Source organism: Mytilus trossulus, chromosome 4, assembly GCF_036588685.1.
Source record: "Mytilus trossulus isolate FHL-02 chromosome 4, PNRI_Mtr1.1.1.hap1, whole genome shotgun sequence".
NCBI classification, from domain to species: Eukaryota; Metazoa; Mollusca; class Bivalvia; order Mytilida; family Mytilidae; genus Mytilus; species Mytilus trossulus.
The window spans coordinates 13,966,405-13,986,162 of record NC_086376.1 but is presented as its reverse complement, the minus strand read 5'-3'; the positions used below and the strand labels follow the sequence as shown (position 1 = coordinate 13,986,162).

Below are 19,758 nucleotides of genomic sequence, written 5' to 3'. Positions count from 1 at the left end.
CTAAAGCATTTTGGTTTTAATGAATCATTCATATCATGGATGGAAACATCATATAAGGGAATACAGACGTGTGTAATAAATAATGGATGGGTATCCGAAATTTTTGAAAACTCCAGAGGAATCCGTCAAGGGTGTCCTTTATCGGCTTTACTTTTTGTTTTATCAGTCGAAATTATGGCCGAGCGATTGAGGCAAACCTCAGACATTAAATATTTTCGTGTTACTATAGATAATAAAACACATAGCATTAAAATATCACAATTAGCTGATGATACAACTCTGTGTTGTAGTTCAAAATGAGATATATCTAAAGCTATGAATATAATGGAAACATTTGGCTCTTTCTCAGGGTTAAAGCTATATCGTAATAAAACAGAAGGAATTTGGATTGGGGTTCTTAAAAACAGCGTAGATAAGATTGAGGGCATACGCTGGAAAGACAAACCCGTCAAAGCTTTAGGCATTTATTTTGGTCACGGTAGACTTCAATGTGAAGAGTTAAATTGGGAACCTAAAATAGATAACATGAAATCATTAATTTTAACATGGGAAACAAGAAAATTAACAATAGTTGGGAAAATATGTATCATAAAATCTTAAGTATTACCAAAATTTACATTTTTGGCTACTTTGTGTAAAGTGCCAGATATTTACTTGAAAGAAATTGAAAGCTGCTGTTTCGAATACATTTGGGAAGGAAAAAATGACAAAGTAAAAAGAAACTGACTTATTGGAGAAAACCAAAAAGGGGGTTTAAGAATGATCGATTTTGACAGTTATTTTACAGCTTTACAGCACTGAAAGCCTCATGGGTCTCAAAATTCAAAACAACCAATATGCCGAATTGTAAGATTATTTCTACTAAATATTTTAACAATCTTGGTAAAAACTTTCTTGTTTTTAACATGAATTTAGATAATATTAAATCAATAGATGGACTTGGAAAAATATCCGACTTTTATTTACAAGTAATTTCAAGTTGGGTTAAAACAGGAGGAGGTTTATCAACATTTTCTAATTTTCTAATCACTCTTCTAATATTAGAAAACAGATTATTTGGGGAAATAAATATATTAAATATCGCAACAAATGCTTGTTTTTCCCGAACTGGGTTAAAAGTGGATTGGTTTATATAAACGACATGTTGGATACACCATACATGTATATACATATATATATATATATACATTCTTCAGTGTCGATGTGGCATGCAGTATGTTGGCGAGACAGAACAGCCATTCAACAAACGCATGAATGGTCATCGTAGCGACTACACATGCAAGCCCGACCTCCCCGTAAGTCGTCATTTAAGATCACATGGGCACGCCCAAGCTGATCTAAAAAAACTTACCATCACTATCATAGATCACAACGAGGATTGGTCAAAGGCCGACAGACTTGCTCGGAAAAGTTTTTGGATAAGAAAGCTGAGGACAGTTTCCCCAGAGGGCATTAATGAAAAAACATAGAAGAGTCACTCATTTTTCCTACCATCACTAATTTCCTGTCATCACTTGTGGCCAGTTACTACGGCTTCCGTACTGGACTCTTACACTTTTCAGGAATTTTTGAATTATATTAGTTTTGATTACAGTTGGCAAAGATGTGTAAGTACGCAGCCACGTTCTATTACTTAACCTTAGTAAACATTTATTACTCAATTTTCTTATCATCAAATTACTATATTTTTAGATGTTTAAATACGCAGTCTCTGATGCAACTGCCCTACCGTTGTCATATTTTAAATATCATACCAGTTTAGATCGGTCAGAACTGTTTATTGGGACTGTATTTCCACGCAGTTGTTTAACATCTCAACTGTCAACACCTTTGGGAATTTAGAGTTGTGCCAGTTCACATCGGAAATAACTTTTTATTTTTGGCATATTTTTGTAGACTTTGCGGTGTGTTTGAAAATTTTAAAATTGTTCCAGCGTTCGCTTAAATTGTATAAATCAAGATTTTGATAGAGTCTTAATTTGAATTGACATGATTCATTTTTCATCGTGCAATTACCGAAGAAGGATATCTGTTATCCGAAATATCTAACATATTGTTCGTTTTATTGTGTTTTTGGTGATGTTGTATTCTTTTAGACTTGTTATATATTATATTATGTAGTGTACTGCATCATGTTTATATGATCCATCGCCCCGTAAGATTTATCGTTGACTATTTATTCAGTCATTTTATATATATATACATCTATACACATGTGTATATATGTCTCTGGATATATGGTAAAGGAAATTTATCCGAAAGTTTTATCTTAAAAAAGTTCATTATAAAAACAAACTGGATTGCAGAGTTTAAGATGTTAAAATCATGCATCCCAAAAGAATGGATGCAAGTTTTAAAAAAGGAAAACTCCGTTAAGAGTAAAATTAATATATGTAAGGTTAAATTAAGATGGCAAAATAAACAGATTGAAACAAAAGATATCAATAATAAAATACTCTATAAAACTTTAGTAGATAAAAAATATACAAAGCCAATCGGTATCAACATTTGGACAAGATATTTAAAATTAGAATACGTACCACAGATGCCATTTGTATACGATTTTATATTTAAAATTTTAAAGGAAAATCAGTTAAACATTTTCAGATGTATACTGCTTCAATATATTATTCCTACAAAGCAGCTACTATTAAAGTGGAAAATATCTGAGAACGATAAATGCAACTTTTGTAAAACAAAAGAAGAAGTTTATTAGCATTTCTTTATTACATGTTCATTTTTGAAAGATTTTTGGGAGAAAGTACATTATCTTCTAGCAAAAATGAATTTTTTAAAACAAGGTATTGGTAAAACATATAGTATTTGCATACAAAATATCAGATCAAGGATATAACGGTTTAAATTATTTCTTGACAATTATAGTTTTTTGTAATTAAAAGTCGTACTATGTGTCAGAGCAAAAACTAAATTTTTTAGATGTGTATGCTATGTTTATAAAGGAACTACGAAGGTTTATGAATGATAACAAAACAGTATCTCAAAATGTATTTTGCATAAAGTTAAAAAGATTGATATAATTGATGGAAAAAAAATTATGTTTATATTTTATTATATTCTGTGTATTTTCCTGGATACTCAGAAAGTATTTCACAGGGATACTTTATTGAAGCTTGGACAATGAGGTAAAGTTGTAACAAGCAATTTGATAAATAAAGAATATTTATTTGTTGTTGAAAAAAACCCAAAAAAAACATTAAAACAGGCATGAAAAAAACATAACAGGTTGAGATCACAAAATGAAGTCAATTGTGTCAAAACGAAAAGTGCATGTACTTCACCTAAATGAATACACAATTGCGAAACTTAAATAGAAAAATAAGTTGAATTGCATTTGCCAGGCGACCAGAATTGTTACTATCAACAAATTATTTCCCAATTTATGCTGTTTTTTTTTGCACACGCCTGATTTTGCTAATGATAGAACCCATTCTTTTTCGCAATTAACATCATTGCCAATCTAGTATAATGTATCATTCTTTAACTGAATGTTTCTAAATATTGAATAGAATAAAGAGTTTTGAGACGCAGACTAACACAGGTGATCAAATATTTTATTTTGTTGTCCATACACGTTACCGTCCAAGTATCTGATATGAGTGGATACGTGTTAGATGACAGACCTTTAACAGTTGTAACAAACTCGCCGAAGGCTCGTTTTTTTATTTTTATATTGTTATTTAATTGAATATTTTGGTCAAAAATTATAATTGTGGTGCGTAAAAAAATGTATTTCACGTTAAAGTTCGAAATTAAAAATTGTGGTGCGTAAAGGTTGCACTTTGTAAATACAGCTGTTTTGTATACCACGCCTGTCTTTGGGAGATCTTGCATATTCATTGACAATTAGGTTTGTTTACATACTTGTTTCCTGTTATGCTCTCTGTGTTCCATCTCACAAATATAACTTGGGAATATTACCAGTAAATGTACATGTGCATGTTGTTTACATTGAAATCTGTGGTAATCTTTCATTCGAGGTAAGGGTAGTTAGGAAACTTAGTGTTGGTTTAAACTTTGAGAAGTTCAGGGCATATAAATGTTGAAAATATGCCGCACAGCCCTATATTTTGACCTTTCAAAAACAATTGTGGTTAATATGATCTTTCAATTATAGATAATATTTTTTTTCAAAACTTCATAGTAAAAGTGGTACAGTTTTAGCCGTTAAAGGAGTTCCTATGGGAAATTGCATTGTCAATTTTCACAGAAATGCAACCTTAAACAAAATGTATTTCACGCTAAAGATAAAAAAATATAATTGTGATGCGTAAAACAAAAAATATTTTACGTTAAAGATCAAAATTATATTTGTGGTGCGTAAAACAAAAAATATTTCACGTGAAGGATAAAAAAAAAGTATAATCACAAATATACTGAGGAAAATCAAATCGGAAAGTTCATAATCACATGGCAAATTCAAATTACAAAACACATCTAAAACGAATGGGCCTGAACTGTCACATTCCGGACTTGGTAGATGCATTTTCAAATGGAGAAAATGGTAGATTAACCCTGGTTTTATAACGTTAACCCTCTCACTTTGACGACAGTCCCATCAAATTCCGTTATATTTTTGATAATGCGTGAACTAAACCGACATAATAAATAAAATAGTCAAAACATGGGTACATGGTTATCGTGCAACAATTTCAAAAGGAATAATTCAACAGAACACAAAAACATCTATCTACAAACGCATTCATTGATTCGCGTGTGTGACGTCAGAAAATTTTATTTGTCGTTCAATGTATATACAAACAATTTTAAAGTTTCAAATATGCAATGTTAGCATATAGGGTTGAAAAATCAAAAGTATGTAAGAATTAGTTTCAGAAATAGACTGAGATATTAAACAGTCCAAAAGTTAAATAGAATTTATAAGAATCCACAAATAGTTCATTCAACTACGCGATTGAATAATTTTGACGTTAGTGGTTCAACGTAGTTTTGTAACTATTAATAGAAATATATCATAATGACATAAAATAGATCAATATCATACTGACGGGATCTTTTAAAGTCACGTTATAAGAACAGACGAAATACAAAAGGTCGCATATACAAAACACACCAGCAAAAAAAAAAGACAATACAAACTAAGTGACGGGATGATTAGGTACCGAGCAAGGTTAAATGGATATCACAGAAAACTATCCAACAGTAAAAGTAATATTAATAATAGAACAAAGACATCAAGACCATCATGTATTATTTGTGAAGTTGATAAGGCATATTTATCAACAAGATCTTGGTACCTTTCGATGAAAATTATAATTTTGGTGCGTAAAACAAAATATAATTTACGTAAAAGATCAAAAATTATAATTGTGGTGCATAAAAATAAAACATATTTCACGTTAAAGATAAAAAAAAAATAATTGTGGTGCGTAAAGTAAAATATATTTTCATTATCATCATCATTCAATCCAGTCACGTATCGGTTATTACAGCTGTACGAACGTGCTCGTCCAGCTCTCCTTTATCGGTGAGGATTTACGTTTAGATGATCAACGAATTTGTAATTGAGAGGACAGAAACCAATCCAACGCTGTACAGTAAACGTTGTAGTAAGCGCATTCCCGCGTTAATATGCACACCAAAACCCATTGTTGATGGGGAGTGTTATACCGATTAACGTCCAAGGGATGTATCCTAGGTGTTAGATGATTGACCTTCATTTCACTGCCTCACGGCTTTGGTCATGATAACGCTACCAAGCTGACCCTGAAAGCAGCCGTTGTGAAAAAATTACAAAAAAATAGTAAACAAACATAAAGAACTCACAAAACCAAGATGGCGACCTCCAAAATGACGCCGACCACTTGTTCCTGACCGATGGCACGTAATAGACCACTTTCGAGTTCATCCGTCACCGGAAAAAACTCGTCAATTATACGCGCCTTTATCACCGTCATTTGTGCGTTTATGGGCGTTGTCACTTCCCTTCCAATGTTGAGCGAGTGGTTGGAAAACTATAATTCTATATTGTACAAATTATTCGGCAAATTGAATTCTCAAAATTGACAATCAACACTGCTGTCATTAGGGAATTGTCAGTAAGTACCTACAGAGCAACCATTATTTCTAGTTTATCCTGCACAAAGACGATCACAAAGACGCTTGATGAAAGTAAATAGTGCAGGGATACAGGCGAGCCCCTCTATCTGGTAAATGACGTCATATAGGCGTGCATAATTGACGAGTTTTTGCCGGTGACGGATGAACTCGAAAGTTGTCTATTATTTAAACGCTCATCAATCGCCTTCGGGCACCGAGCCCACCGTGCGAGGGCTGTTTATCCAGTCAAGGTCGTTAAAAACTTCCACTCGTTAGAGATAAAAACAAAATTAATTGTTGTACGTAAAGCAATATATATTTCATGTTAAAGATAAAAAATTATAATTGTGGTGCGTAAAGCAAAATTTATTTCACGTTAAAGAAATTGTATTGGATTGAAGAAATACGCTGTTAAAGAAAGTTAAATAGTTCTCAAAGGTACCAGGATTATAATTCTATACCAATGGCCATCGTTACATTATAGTTAATTTCTGTGTATGTAACAATCTTTGTTGTGCTCTGTTGTGTCGTAGTTCTCCTATGTTTGATAAGTTTCCCTCGGTTTCAGTTTGTAACCCAGATTTGCGTTTTTCTCTATCGATTTATGAATTTTAAACAGCGGTATACTACTGTTGCCTTTATTTATACGCCAGACGAATTTTATAAAGATGGCAATTGCAATTTGAGATATCCATCAACTATTTGGACATCCCCTCCTGACACCGAGGAAAAGAGAACAACGAATGGTGCCGAGTCTTTTCATATCCACCTGAACAAGCAGTTTTACGCTAGCCATCCTAACATATTTGTCTTTGTCGTTGTGTTATTGAAAGTGCAAACAACATCTTACATAAAGATGAAAACTTTAACTGTAAAAGCATATGTTCGGAAATATGAAAAGGAAAGATAGATGGACTTCCTTCTTGAACAAAATACAAAACTTGTAAACGGTGAATGTACAACTGTGGACTTTGTACACAGTACGACGTGTTGGCTACAAATATTCTGCCAGAACTGATTTTTGAATTCATATCAAGATATATCTGATAAGTGAGCACTGACTTTTATACATATGTTTTCATACATTTTAAATATGAATTTTATTTGTATGTTATGATGACCTTTAACTTATTAAATATTTATTTTGTATTACGACTTTGTTTTCGATCAACGGGTATTCTTTAATTATTTTCGGAAAAGTAATGATTTATTTTTTTCCGGAAAAGTAAGATATTTATTTGCAGAAACGTAATTTTTTTTTTCCGAAACATCATCTTTTTTTTTGTGGAAAAGTAATGCCCATTTGCGGAAACGTAAAACGCCGGTATATATTATAGATTAAAACAATTTTTCGTAAATTTAAAGACAAAAAAAAAGTTTGTAATATTTTAATATAAAAAATATCATGTGAATTAAGAAATTTTATAAACAACAACAATTTGTAACCGAACACGTCTAATTGTCATAACATGAAATCATACTATCTGTCCAGTAGAAAAAAAAATATTCGCATTATTAAACGGTAAAAGTCTTAACAATTTTCATGTCGTATATTTGAGGTTTGATAGTCATGCCTCAATCGATTTGTATTATAATTTGAATTTTCATTGTTTTTCCTTTCTTTTCAGAGAAACATTATAATGACGGTATATAGAAATATATCTCACGTAAAAGGTTTCGATTGTATTGTTATCTGACAAACTTATGGAATGTTTTAGCATTAATCTCTTATGATGTACTTATATCGGCAGTATTAGTTGGTATATTCAACGGTGGCCTGCGCATTGAAATCAGACTCTACAGCTTTGGATTGTTTATAGCATATATGAGATTTTTTCATAGCTTAATGGTTTTAAAATATTTTGGTCCAAAACTAATCATGATTGGCAAAATGGTAAGTTGATATTTAATACCCCCATATTAGTTCAAAGCTAATTACTTGGTACAATCGTTGCAATATCAAATTAGGTATTAGTATATAAGAAAAATATAAATTAAACACAGCTAAACATGTATGTTCGTTTTTAGATACAATTGTTCAATTGGCGAACAACCTTACTGTTCAATACTGATTACTTTTATGGTTGATAAATACGATGTGTTATACTTAACAAGTCTTTTTTTTAACATAGATGACATAGAAGTTAGCAACAATAGTTCACAATACGGTCTTTAACACTGAGTAAGAGACATACTTGAAAGTAAGCTACGGATTCTGTAAGTTCTATAACTATAACAATGTTGCGTTTACGTATCAATACATTGATATTCATTTTAAGATAAAGCCAGATTAATTCTGCAGTGTTTTACAAAAGGAAAATGACGTAAAAGATTTACCATAATCATGTTTTAACAGTCTTTTAAATCAAATTTTGACACTGCCTTCTTTATACCTTGTAGCTGAAAGAATTGCTTCAATTTAGCTGGATCCTGTTTGTTTTTATTATGTGTGCTGGCGTGCTGTATCATTCTAATATGTATCCTAAGCATCGGGACATGTGGCCTAATCTAGGAGCCGATACAGCGCATTGGCGAATATGGAAGATAATGGCATTACCTTATTGGCAACTTTATGGTGAACTATTTATTGATGAATTGAAAGGTAACGACACTATTAACGGTTTGATTTGATATGATATCATTAATCATAACAGAAACTATGCATTACAATTTGTGTTTGAAACAACATCAACATAGAGACGGCGCAGCATTTATATTTATTTTTTGGAAAGAACTATTCCTTTGTAATTATTTCTAATAACACATTTTTGAATGACATAGAAATTCTACAATCAAAATGTATAGACCTTCGTAATCATGTTCGCCCTACACCTTATACACAAGTATATTGTTGTGTCTGTTTGAAGGAGATTAATAACTATATGATTAACTTATCTGTAAATATGTAATGTCACTACGACAAGATAATTTAAGATTTATATAGGAATTTCCATATCAAGTTGTAATTTATGGAACGTCGATAGCTAACAGTTTATTTACAAAGACAATGTCTGAAGCACTTTACCAATGCATGTGTATATAATAGAGTGTATTTGAGATTATCGTGCCACCCTTTCCTATATATTTTTGTATTTTTTATGGCTGAATGTTACAGTAAAGACGAGTATATACCGGCTCTTAACTAGCATTTCAAAACTTTGAATAAGCAAATCTTTTTCAGTCTGACCAGGCTTTGAATGTTGATCATTTTTCACCTTTTCCTCCTCATAATATGATGTTCAAGTGACACAATGAACTAACTCGTACATAATTATCAAATGTACCAAGATTATAATTTAGTACACCAGACGTGCGTTTCGTCTTAATAAGACTCATCCGTGAAGCTCATATCAAAATATTCATAAAGTCAAAGAAGTCAAAAAATGAAAAGCATAAAAGAATATAAGTATTATTACATGTATGCTATTTTTTTTGGATAATATAGTGCACATTTTTCAGCCTCCTGCTTCCCAGACAGTTGGTTTAAATGTAAACGGGAATCCACAGTTTGCATCCTGGGCAACTGAGGAAATTGTAAACAGGAAATATTTGGAATAAACAAGTATCAATTTAAAAAAAAAAAAAAAAAAAAAAAAAGCATTGAGGATAAAAAATTCCAAAAAGTGGTGCCAAATACGGCTTAGGGTTATCTATGCCTGTGATAAGAGAATCCTTAGTTTTCGAAAAACATTTCTAGTCAAAGTTGCTCAAAGTTATGATTATTGTCGTTTATGATTTCTAAAAACAAAATGTTCTTTTCAATTTCCCCAAAAAATTACCAATTAAGCTTAATAGGTGTGCAGAGCATATTATATACACTTATGTGTATGCATGTTTCTTATGGGTGCATTCGGTTGTTGATTTAGTATTGGACATATTGTATTTTAAGTTATGGATTAATATGAAATTGATTTACTGTAAAAGTGTTGATCATACAGCCAATGCCATGTTTTTCTGAAAGAAGTAGGTCCGGTAAGGACCAATTTTGGCCTCAAATTTCAGGTTCATCTGACGAAAGATTTTGACCACTTTGTAAACACTTAAGTGTCTATTTCATTTGAATCATTTAGTTTATGTGAAAAATTTAAACTGATGTATTCATTAAAAACGACTCGATTCAAGTTCAAATATGAAAAATCTACCAAATATGCCGAAAAATTTCAATTTTCAGATGGTTTTTGTCAAAAATGAAAGTGGCCGCATCCGTGTTCATCCTCAACCTTTATATACGTTATGTATTATCATAAAATACAACTTAAATTTCATTATTAAGGATGAACACGAATGCGGCCACTGTCGTTTTACACGAAAACCGTTTAAAATTTAACTAAAATGCTAGAATTGTGAAGATTTCAGTAATTACGCATGACTTTATGGTGCTAGTACCCGATATATGTGCATTGTATTGTCAAACACAGCCCATATTTATGTAGCAGAAGCATTCTACTGTCAGATAAATAACTAAAAGTTAACATTTGAACAATTTTGTTAAACTGCTATATTTTAGGGCCAACAAGGGGTCTTACTTGACTTACTCCTTTGCTCACTTAACTTGTTTCTAATTAAAACATTTTCAAATAAAAACGAATCTGGATGTGGGCCTCTGTTGAGGTGTGCATAGATTGACATAAGTTATAAAATACAAATTATGCATTTTTGTACACATTGTATAGAAACATTGTTTAGCAAAACAAATCGAGCATATTGCAGATTAACATTGAATTTCAGTGTGCGATATGTGTATAATGAAACGAACATGAATAACGACATTTGATCGGAACTGAAATAAACATTTCGGTGTCTTATCCTTAAATGTGAAAAGACGGTAATTCTTTATTTAATTCAAGTCAATAGTTGTTGCTGTATATCAGCCGCATCATAAAGCAACAAATCAGAATCTAAATGTGACAAGAAATGATTTCAAGATGGCGTGATGCGAAGCAATGAAAATTTCTTCAAAATGCAATCTGCTGCATACCGTTTGAATATTTTCCTAACAAACGAATCATTTTCTAGACATTTGACAGAACAAGGAAATACAAAGAAATATTCCTAAAGAAAGGTGAAATATATTGGGAAAAAAGGCATGACCAAGCTATGCGAGGTCTACATCTTAATTTAAATTATCAAGAATACGAGTTATGTGTAATCAAAGTTTATGTTTTATGTAGGAGACACAAATAGCAATGGTACTTGTACATTTGTTGAATCCGAATGGGAAAGTAACCCAGATGTTGAGAGATGTGTTGAATACGACTGGGCCATTATGGTAGTAGCCGCCATGTATATGTTGATATCAAACCTCCTGTTGTTCAACTTAATCATTGCTCTGTTTACGTAAGTACCATTTAGCACATCTTTTCTGTGAAAGTTACAAGTAGTAAGTTTTTTTTTTGTAGCATTTTGTTCGAAAAAAGTAATAGAAATTGAGTTAAAGAGACGAAAGTGGAGTAAACCATAGCTAGCATTACGATGGTGTGTGGCATTTTATTTGCAGTTATTTCGAAAGAATAAATTTACTTTAACAAACTGTTGACGCAGACAATTATAATAGTAGAATTTAAATGTTGTTATTAGAATGGCGATATTTCAGCACGTAAAATATGCAAAACATTAATTTAAATGAAGATGCACAACCAAAATATCAACAATAAAACGAAAATTGGTAATTTTTATAAAACTCGTACAATAATACATTTAATTATCACCAGCGACTTTCTTAAAATCAACCTAAACACAAAAGTAAATACGTAAACTATATACAATTTTCAAGGGGAATGAAAAATGAATGAAGAGACGGGGTCGTATAGTCGCTATGAAAATTCATAGAACCAAATATCATTAAAATAACATTAATTAACATTTACTCATTACTCAAACACAAATTAGTCACACGGGAACTGGTCAAAACATTTGAAGTCCATAGACCCTTGCAATTGGTACTGAAGGACAAAGTCGAATATTCTCCATGACAAGAAGACATGACAATGGCTAAACATCAACTGGAGTATACGGATATGTAGTACATTGTACCTCGTGGGCTTTTTTCTTTTGTTTAATAAGTTTTATGTATTTGGTTTTTATGTTATATTTGTTATTCTCGTGGTGTTTTGTCTGATGCTTGGTCCGTTTCTGTGTGTGTTACGTTTCGGTGTTATGTCGTTGTTCTCCTCTTATATTTAATGCGTTTCCCTCGGTTTTAGTTTGATACCCCGATTTTGTTTTATGTCCAAGGATTTATGAGTTTTGAACAGCGGTATACTACTGTTGCCTTTATTTACGGTCGTCTACATTTTAATGATTAACAGGTTGACAGTAGAATTTAAAAAAATGTATACATTCACAGGACGACAGGTCAACAATTTAACGTTTACAAAATTGTTGGTTGACAAATTAACTTTTCCTGAAATCAGAGGTAGACAGGACGACAAGCCGACAACACCAAAATAGGCTTCATTGTAAACTAACTATGTAATTATGTAAGATATTTTCTTGAATGTAGAACTCGTTTTCGATCTGATTATTAGAAATAAATGTTTTACTTCCAAAAATATAGTATAAAATTTGGATTCATCTCCCTCACAAAATATAAATAAAACACTTTGCCACTCGTTTAAAGAATTTTAACTCTAAATCATATGTTTAGCTCACCTGGCCCACAGGGCCAAGTGAGCTTTTCTCATCACTTGGCGTCCGTCGTCCGCCGTCCGTCGTCGCCCTGCGTCTGTCGTCGTTAACTTTTACAAAAATCTTCTCCCCTGAAACTACTGGGCCAAATTTTACTTAACTTGGCCACAATCATCATTGGGGTATCTAGTTTAAAAAATGTGTCCGGTGATTCGGTCAACCAACCAAGATGGCCGCCACAGCTAAAAATAGAACATAGGGGTAAAATGCGGTTTTTGGCTTATAACTCAAAAACCAAAGCATTTAGGGCAAATCTGACAGTAGGTTAAATTGTTCATCAGGTCAAGATCTATCTGCACTGAGATTTTCAGATTAATCAGACAATCCGTGGTTGGGTTGCTGCCCCTGAATTGGTAATTTTATGGAAATTTTACTGTTTTGGTTTATTATCTTGAATATTATTATAGATAGAGATAAACTGTAAAGAGCAATAATGTTCAGCGAAGTAAGATTTACAAAAAAATCAAATGACCGAAATGGTCAGTTGACCCCTTTAGGAGTTATTGCCCTTTATAGTCATTTTTTTACCAATTTTTTGGTAAATCGTAGTAATCTTTTACAAAAATCTTCTCCTCTGAAACTACTAGGCCAAATTAATCCAAACTTGGCCACAATCATCTTTGGGGTATCTAGTTTAAAAAATGTGTGCGGTGACCCGGTCATCCAACCAAGATGGCCGCCACGGCTTAAAATAGAACAAAGGGGTAAAATGCGGTTTTTGGCTTATAACTCAAAAACCAAAGCATTTATAGCAAATCTGACAGAGGGTTAAAACGTTCATCAGGTCAAGATCTATCTGCACTAAAATTTTCAGATATATCAAACAACCAGTTGTTGGATTGCTGCCCCTGAATTGGTAATTTTACAGAAATTTTACTGTTTTTGGTTAGAATCTTGAATATTATTATAGATAGAGTTAAACTGTAAACAGCAATAATGTTAAGCATAGTAAGATTCACAAATAAGTCAACATGACCGAAATGGACAGTTGACCCCTTAAGAAGTTATTGCCCTTTATAGACATTTTTAACCATTTTTCGTAAATCTTGGTAATCGTTTACAAAAAATCTTCTCTGAAACTACTAGACCAAATTATTCCAAACTTGGCCACAATCATTTTTGTGGTATTTAGTTTTAAAAATGTGTGCGGTGACCTGGCCATACAACCAAGATGGCCGCCACGGCTTAAAATAGAATATAGGAGTAAAATGCAGTTTTTGGCTTATAACTCAAAAACCAAAGCATTTAGAGCAAACCTGACTGACGATAAAATTGTTTATCAGGTCAAGATCTATCTGTCCCTAAATTTCCAGATGAATCATACCTGTTGTTGGGTTGCTGCCCCTAAATTGGTAATTTTAAGGAAATTTTGCTGTTTTTGGTTATTATCTTGAATACAATTATAGATAGAGATAACCTGTAAACAGCAATAATGTTCAGAAAAGTAAGATTTACAAATAAGTCAACATGACTGCAATGGTAAATTGACCCTCTAAGGAGTTATTGTCCTTTATAGTCAATTTTTAACAATTTTCATAAAATTTGTAAACTTTAATAACATTTTTCACTGAAACTACTGCGCCAAGTTCATTATCGATAGAGATAACTGTAAGCAGCAAGAATGTTCAATAAAGTAAGATTTACAAACATATCACCATCACCAAAACACAATTTTGTCATGAATCAATCTGCTTCTTTTGTTTAATATTCACATATATACCATGGTGAGCGACACAGGCTCTTTAGAGCCTCTAGTTATATTCTTTTCTACAACTTTGTTTTTATTCCAGCTATCGATTCAAGGAGGTGCAAAACAATTCTGACAGATTGTGGAAGTACTGGAGATTTTCAACCATCAAAGATTATAGCACAAGATTTCCTGTGCCATTCAATATTTTTTTGCATGTCTTCAATAGCATATATAAGTGTTACAGTAGGTATATTATATAAAACATAACAGAGTAAAAGAGTATTTCTTAAATGAAAAAAAATAGGGAACGGAATTTTTTCTAACCGGCAAATTGATTCATTAATAATATGACAAAATGTAAGCATAAATAAAAAGTTTCAAATAATGCCTCAGCTATAATCAAACTTCAGCAAACTGACAAACTTATTCCCTCTACGATGCAATTCGAAGCTCGAGTAAGCAGATTTTATATTAACATGTCTATCATATTATTTTCTAAATAATTATATTTGTGTTCCAAAATTCTTTTTTTGCAGATAATTTTTCAATCAAAAATGCAGGAGGTGGTAAGTTTTTAGATGTTGATATTATACGTTTCGCCACGAGTAAGACACGACTCAACTTGATTTTTATCTTAAAAACCTTTTTTATAAAAAAAAAAATACTATCTAAACTGCAAACACTAGGTAACTTTTGGATTCATGTTAATGTTATTTGATTACCTAATTTGTTTGTTTTTCACTTGACTGTCTTTAACTAAATACGAATTAGTTTTTAGCACGTGACCGTCTACGAACTCGCTGTCTAAAACCGCCTGTGTGACAACTTTCTACAATAAACCACATGACACAGAAATTAATAGCTATAAGTCACCACACGGTTTTCAACATTGAGCAAAGCCCATACCGCATAGTCAGTTGCATGTTATTGACGAATAGATTATGATACCGGGAAAACACCCTGCACATTTTAGTATCGACTCGTTTTGAAAGCTATTCAAGAGGAATGGACATTTTTCAATACATCAACACTTACGAATTGCCAACGCTCACCTGGCGTCGGAGGCAACCGACACTTTGCATTGGCCGACAGATACACCTGATATAACGCCATGGAACATGAATGGGACTTTATTTTCCTTAAAACAACAAACATGTGCAAATATTCTAGAATTAAGGGCTCTTATGGTACAAGAATTGTACAAAGATCTGGTTACAATAAGTTACGCCGACTGGTGTAAGGAAGGAGTAGAATTAAATGGCTTGTGGTGAATACCAATATGAAAGGCAGACGCAATATACCCAGCTTAGACATTAATAACATTAACAGTTGGTTATATTGGAGTGTTTTACGAATAGTTGAATATTATATCGTTATCTGAAAATAGTGATAATGATAAACACAATTTATTTGTTGCATTTAATGTAAACCTTAAAGTTCCTGTTACAAAGTATAAAGTACTATTATGTTTTTGTTCATATTACACACGGTTTACATATTATTTAACCAATGTCATTTCGATTGACTCTGTTTCTATATATTCTGACTCTCGCGAGCCTGAGAATTATTCGGATTTGATGTATAAAAACGCCTATGCATACATGTATAATTACCGCGGTACTATGATAGAATCTACTTTTCCCCACGTTTATGGATTTATGGATTACAGCTCACAAAAGATAAAAATGATTTCCCTTTCCCAATACAGAGTCTCAATTAAAGTCTTTTCGTTGTTACTAAACAGAAATATCATGTTTTAAAGGATATTTAAAATCAAAATGTGGAACTAAAAAGCGGGTAGGGAAATAATAGCGTTCCTTGACTGGTATTTTTCTCAAACACCCCTCCATAACATGATATATCTGAATAATTCATTAAAAGAAGTAATTTCCGGATATTACGCATGATTGATTTACCTTACGTGGCCCTTAAATTTTCTATGGATTTCTTTCGAATTGCGCTTTACAGTCGATTGTTTTACAGACTAAACTCTCGTCGTATATATGTTCCGGAAAATATGAGTATTGGGACCATACGCGTATGGTCATGACCATATGCGTATACTCATATGGTCCGACCATACGTGTTTGGCTTTCTGACGTGTTTGATCTAACAGTCACTGATTAGTCATATGTAGACATGGAGCGCGTCTGTCGTATTAAATTATAAGCCTGGTACTATTGATAACTAAATATATTGGTTTTCATTTTAATTTCTTCTATTCTATGTCAAACAGATATTTTTCATATATTAATTTTCCCAGTTGAATCATATTGCGTCATATGGCAAATTTTCAAGACTGAATTTCTATGCAATTATCAAAAGATCTGATAAAGTGTTTTTTTTTTAGTTTCAGAGAGAAAACGAACAGATTCTGATAAGCAAAATGAAACCAAAAAAGAGAAGAATAATCGATTAAGTATGTTCATATTAAGAAATATGTTTATTCTTACCCCAGGCATAAATTACATTAGCTTTATTATACACAACTTTTTAGAATTTTGGCTTCTCAATATTGCTCTTCAACTTTGTATTTGATTGGCTTTATAAGTATTTTGTACTGAGCGTCACTGGTGAGTTTTTGGTAGACGAAACGCTCGTGTGGAGTATTAAATGATAAGTCTGGTACCTTTGATAAATATTTAAATCACTAGGTCGATGTCACATGTTGGTGGACGGTTTGTTCCCGAGAGTATCACCAGCCCAGTATTCAACACTTCAGTATTGACATAAAGATCAATTATATGGTCATTTTTATAAATTTTCTGTTTACTACAAAAGTATTAATTTTTCGAAATACTATTGATTATTTTTTCTTATGCCAGACATAGATTTCATAGCCGCATTCGGCAATACTTTTTAGAATTTTGGTCGTCACTGCTCTTCAAATTTGTTTGGCTTTCTGACGTGTTTGATCTGACGGTCACTAATTAGTCATATGTTGACATGAAGCGCGTCTGGCGTATAAAATTATAAACCTGGTACCATTGATAACTCAGTATATTGGTTTTCATTTTAAGACAGTTTTTTGTTGTGTGTATGTGTGTTTGTTTGTGTTTACACGTATGTGTTGATCTACTTCTTTTAAGATGTCCAGAGGTAATGCTACCCATTTAAAGTATCACTCCGTGTATTGTATTGTGTCAGTCTGCATATAGAGAGCCATATCTCTTTTTCGATTGGACTATGACTTATGACGGAACTAAACCCTCTTGGAGTTTGAATAACTCTCTTCTCATGGAAAAGGTTTACCTGATCTACACTTGTAGATATTGCATTAAATTGTCGAGGTTGTATAACGTCAATATGAAGTGCTATTATTTATGGTTAGACGTAGTCCACAGCAACTCAACCGTATGCAAAGAACGCTGTTCAATTGCTAGCTTCCAGTTCCTTGTTAATGTTAAAGTTTCCCGTTGATAACTTGTTGTTAAAAATGTTGTATTCTTTTTCTAATGTTTACGACATATGACGTTGAAAGTTGAAAAGTTGCAATTGAACATGGATTTTTGATCTTGTGACAGTTAAACTTAGGTTACCCCTCAATATCTTATAACTATTACTTTCATTTATCTATGATATATGTTAGTCATTACTATTTGACTTTAGAATGATTTCATGTTTTTTCTCGCTTGTGTCAGGTTTTTATGGTTTGTATGGTCTATAACATCTTAAATACTTTAAAGTATTTCTTAAATGTTTTACAGATGGTTTAATTTTCGAACGTGAACCTAAATTTTTCACAACTTTGAAATGTTGGATTGGACATCATTGTAGATTTTGTCCTATGCATGCATTCATGTCTATTTATCGTTCATTTAATCGATACGATAACATGGATAAACAAGGTATCGGTATTGAAATACACTTTCTGCGAAAATACATTAAAAACGATACAGGAAGATTTGAAACATAAGTAATCTAGCTTCGTACATATGTGTATGGTTCAGGAATCTTTAATAGGAGTTTACACATTGAAGTATTCTGTTATCAATTTAAAATGATTGAATATATTTGAACCAAGTAATATTCTTTTCTTCCATGCGCACAAATATATCACAACATTTGTTAGCGGTAAACGTTTGAAATTTAAGGCATTTGCTTTCCATCCTTTGTAGAGAAACTTTAGGTATAAACCTTTACATCAAGTATATGTTGTTTAGTCAGCTGTTATATGTTTGATACCCTGCATTAAAATATTAGCCGTTGGTTTGAATATTCTTTTTGAAAGAATCAGTTAAACCAAGGTTGGATTTTGAAATGCAAATCATTTTTTTAAATTTTCAAACAAAAATCTGTTATTTTCTATGTATGTTAATTTAAAGAGTTCTCTTTTCAGAAAAATGTATCGAAGCATGTTCTCTGGAACCTGAAACTCTTACAAAGCTGCAATCAAAATACGCCAACAGTCGTCTCTACAGCGAAATGACAAAACAATAGATATATTTACATTGTTGCGGCAGTATTTTTTCAAGGATGTATATGTGTGTAGTAAACCACATTCAAGTGTTAATATCTTGGATTTGTTACCATGTTCAAACAGACGGTTGTAGTGGCATCTAGGCACAAAATCATAACAAACTGTATAACTTCATTTTTTATATAAAATCAAATGTAGTTGCATGTATAATTACGTTTACAATAATGACTGTGCTTCGTAAGCCTAAACGGCTGACTTAGAACTTAACTTTGCATAACGTTTGTATATTATATAATGTCTATTCATGTTCCACTGTAGTATATTATCTATTCATTTATTGAGAAAAAACACACGCGTCCTTTTATGTCGAATTGTTACACCACTGTCTCAGGTTAGGTTGAATGTTGGTGCAAGCTAACACGTTCAAACCTGCTGTATTTGTTTGCATTTGGCCAAATTAGAAACCTAATGTTCAGTGGTTGTCGTTTGTTGATGTCGTTCGTAAGTGTTTCTAGTTTTTCGTTTTTTTTTTTTTTATAGATTAGACCGTTGGTTGACTTGACAAATGGGTTTACACTAATAATTTTGGAGCCCGTTATATATTGCTGTTTAGTGTGAGTCAGGGCTATGTGTTGAAGATCAAACTTAGTTCTATAATGGTTTACTTTTATAAATTGAGACTTGGGTGGAGAGTTGTCTCATTGGCACTTATACCTTTTATTTTAATAGATATGAGAAAAAATATCTATTTACACATTCAAAATGTATTTTAATGATACTTTACCTATGTATTCCAAAGAGAATCTGTTTAATGAAAAGAAAGGACCACTGTTGTCACAGGAAATCGATTAGTCAAATATTATGTTCTTATTCGATATTCATA

The 19,758-nt window shown here is 32.1% G+C and overlaps 1 protein-coding gene across 1 annotated transcript; it reads left to right on the top strand.

The window, feature by feature from the left end:
• The first annotated feature begins 8,552 nt into the window (after positions 1-8,552).
• LOC134716434 (transient receptor potential cation channel subfamily M member-like 2) lies at positions 8,553-15,726 on the top strand. Its single transcript, XM_063579431.1, has 5 exons — positions 8,553-8,680; positions 11,250-11,415; positions 14,556-14,698; positions 14,992-15,021; positions 15,626-15,726. Exons 1-5 carry the CDS (start codon positions 8,554-8,556, stop codon positions 15,724-15,726), a joined length of 567 nt encoding a protein of 188 aa, XP_063435501.1. The 5' UTR covers position 8,553.
• Positions 15,727-19,758: the final 4,032 nt, after the last annotated feature.

Coding starts and splice junctions, on each gene's coding strand:
- LOC134716434 (XM_063579431.1), top strand. CDS start 8,554: ATGTATCCTAAGCATCGGGACATGTGGCCTAATCTAGGAGCCGATACA. Junction 11,416..14,555: donor TTAATCATTGCTCTGTTTAC/GTAAGTACCATT, acceptor TTTTTATTCCAG/CTATCGATTCAAGGAGGTGC. Junction 14,699..14,991: donor TAGCATATATAAGTGTTACA/GTAGGTATATTA, acceptor CTTTTTTTGCAG/ATAATTTTTCAATCAAAAAT.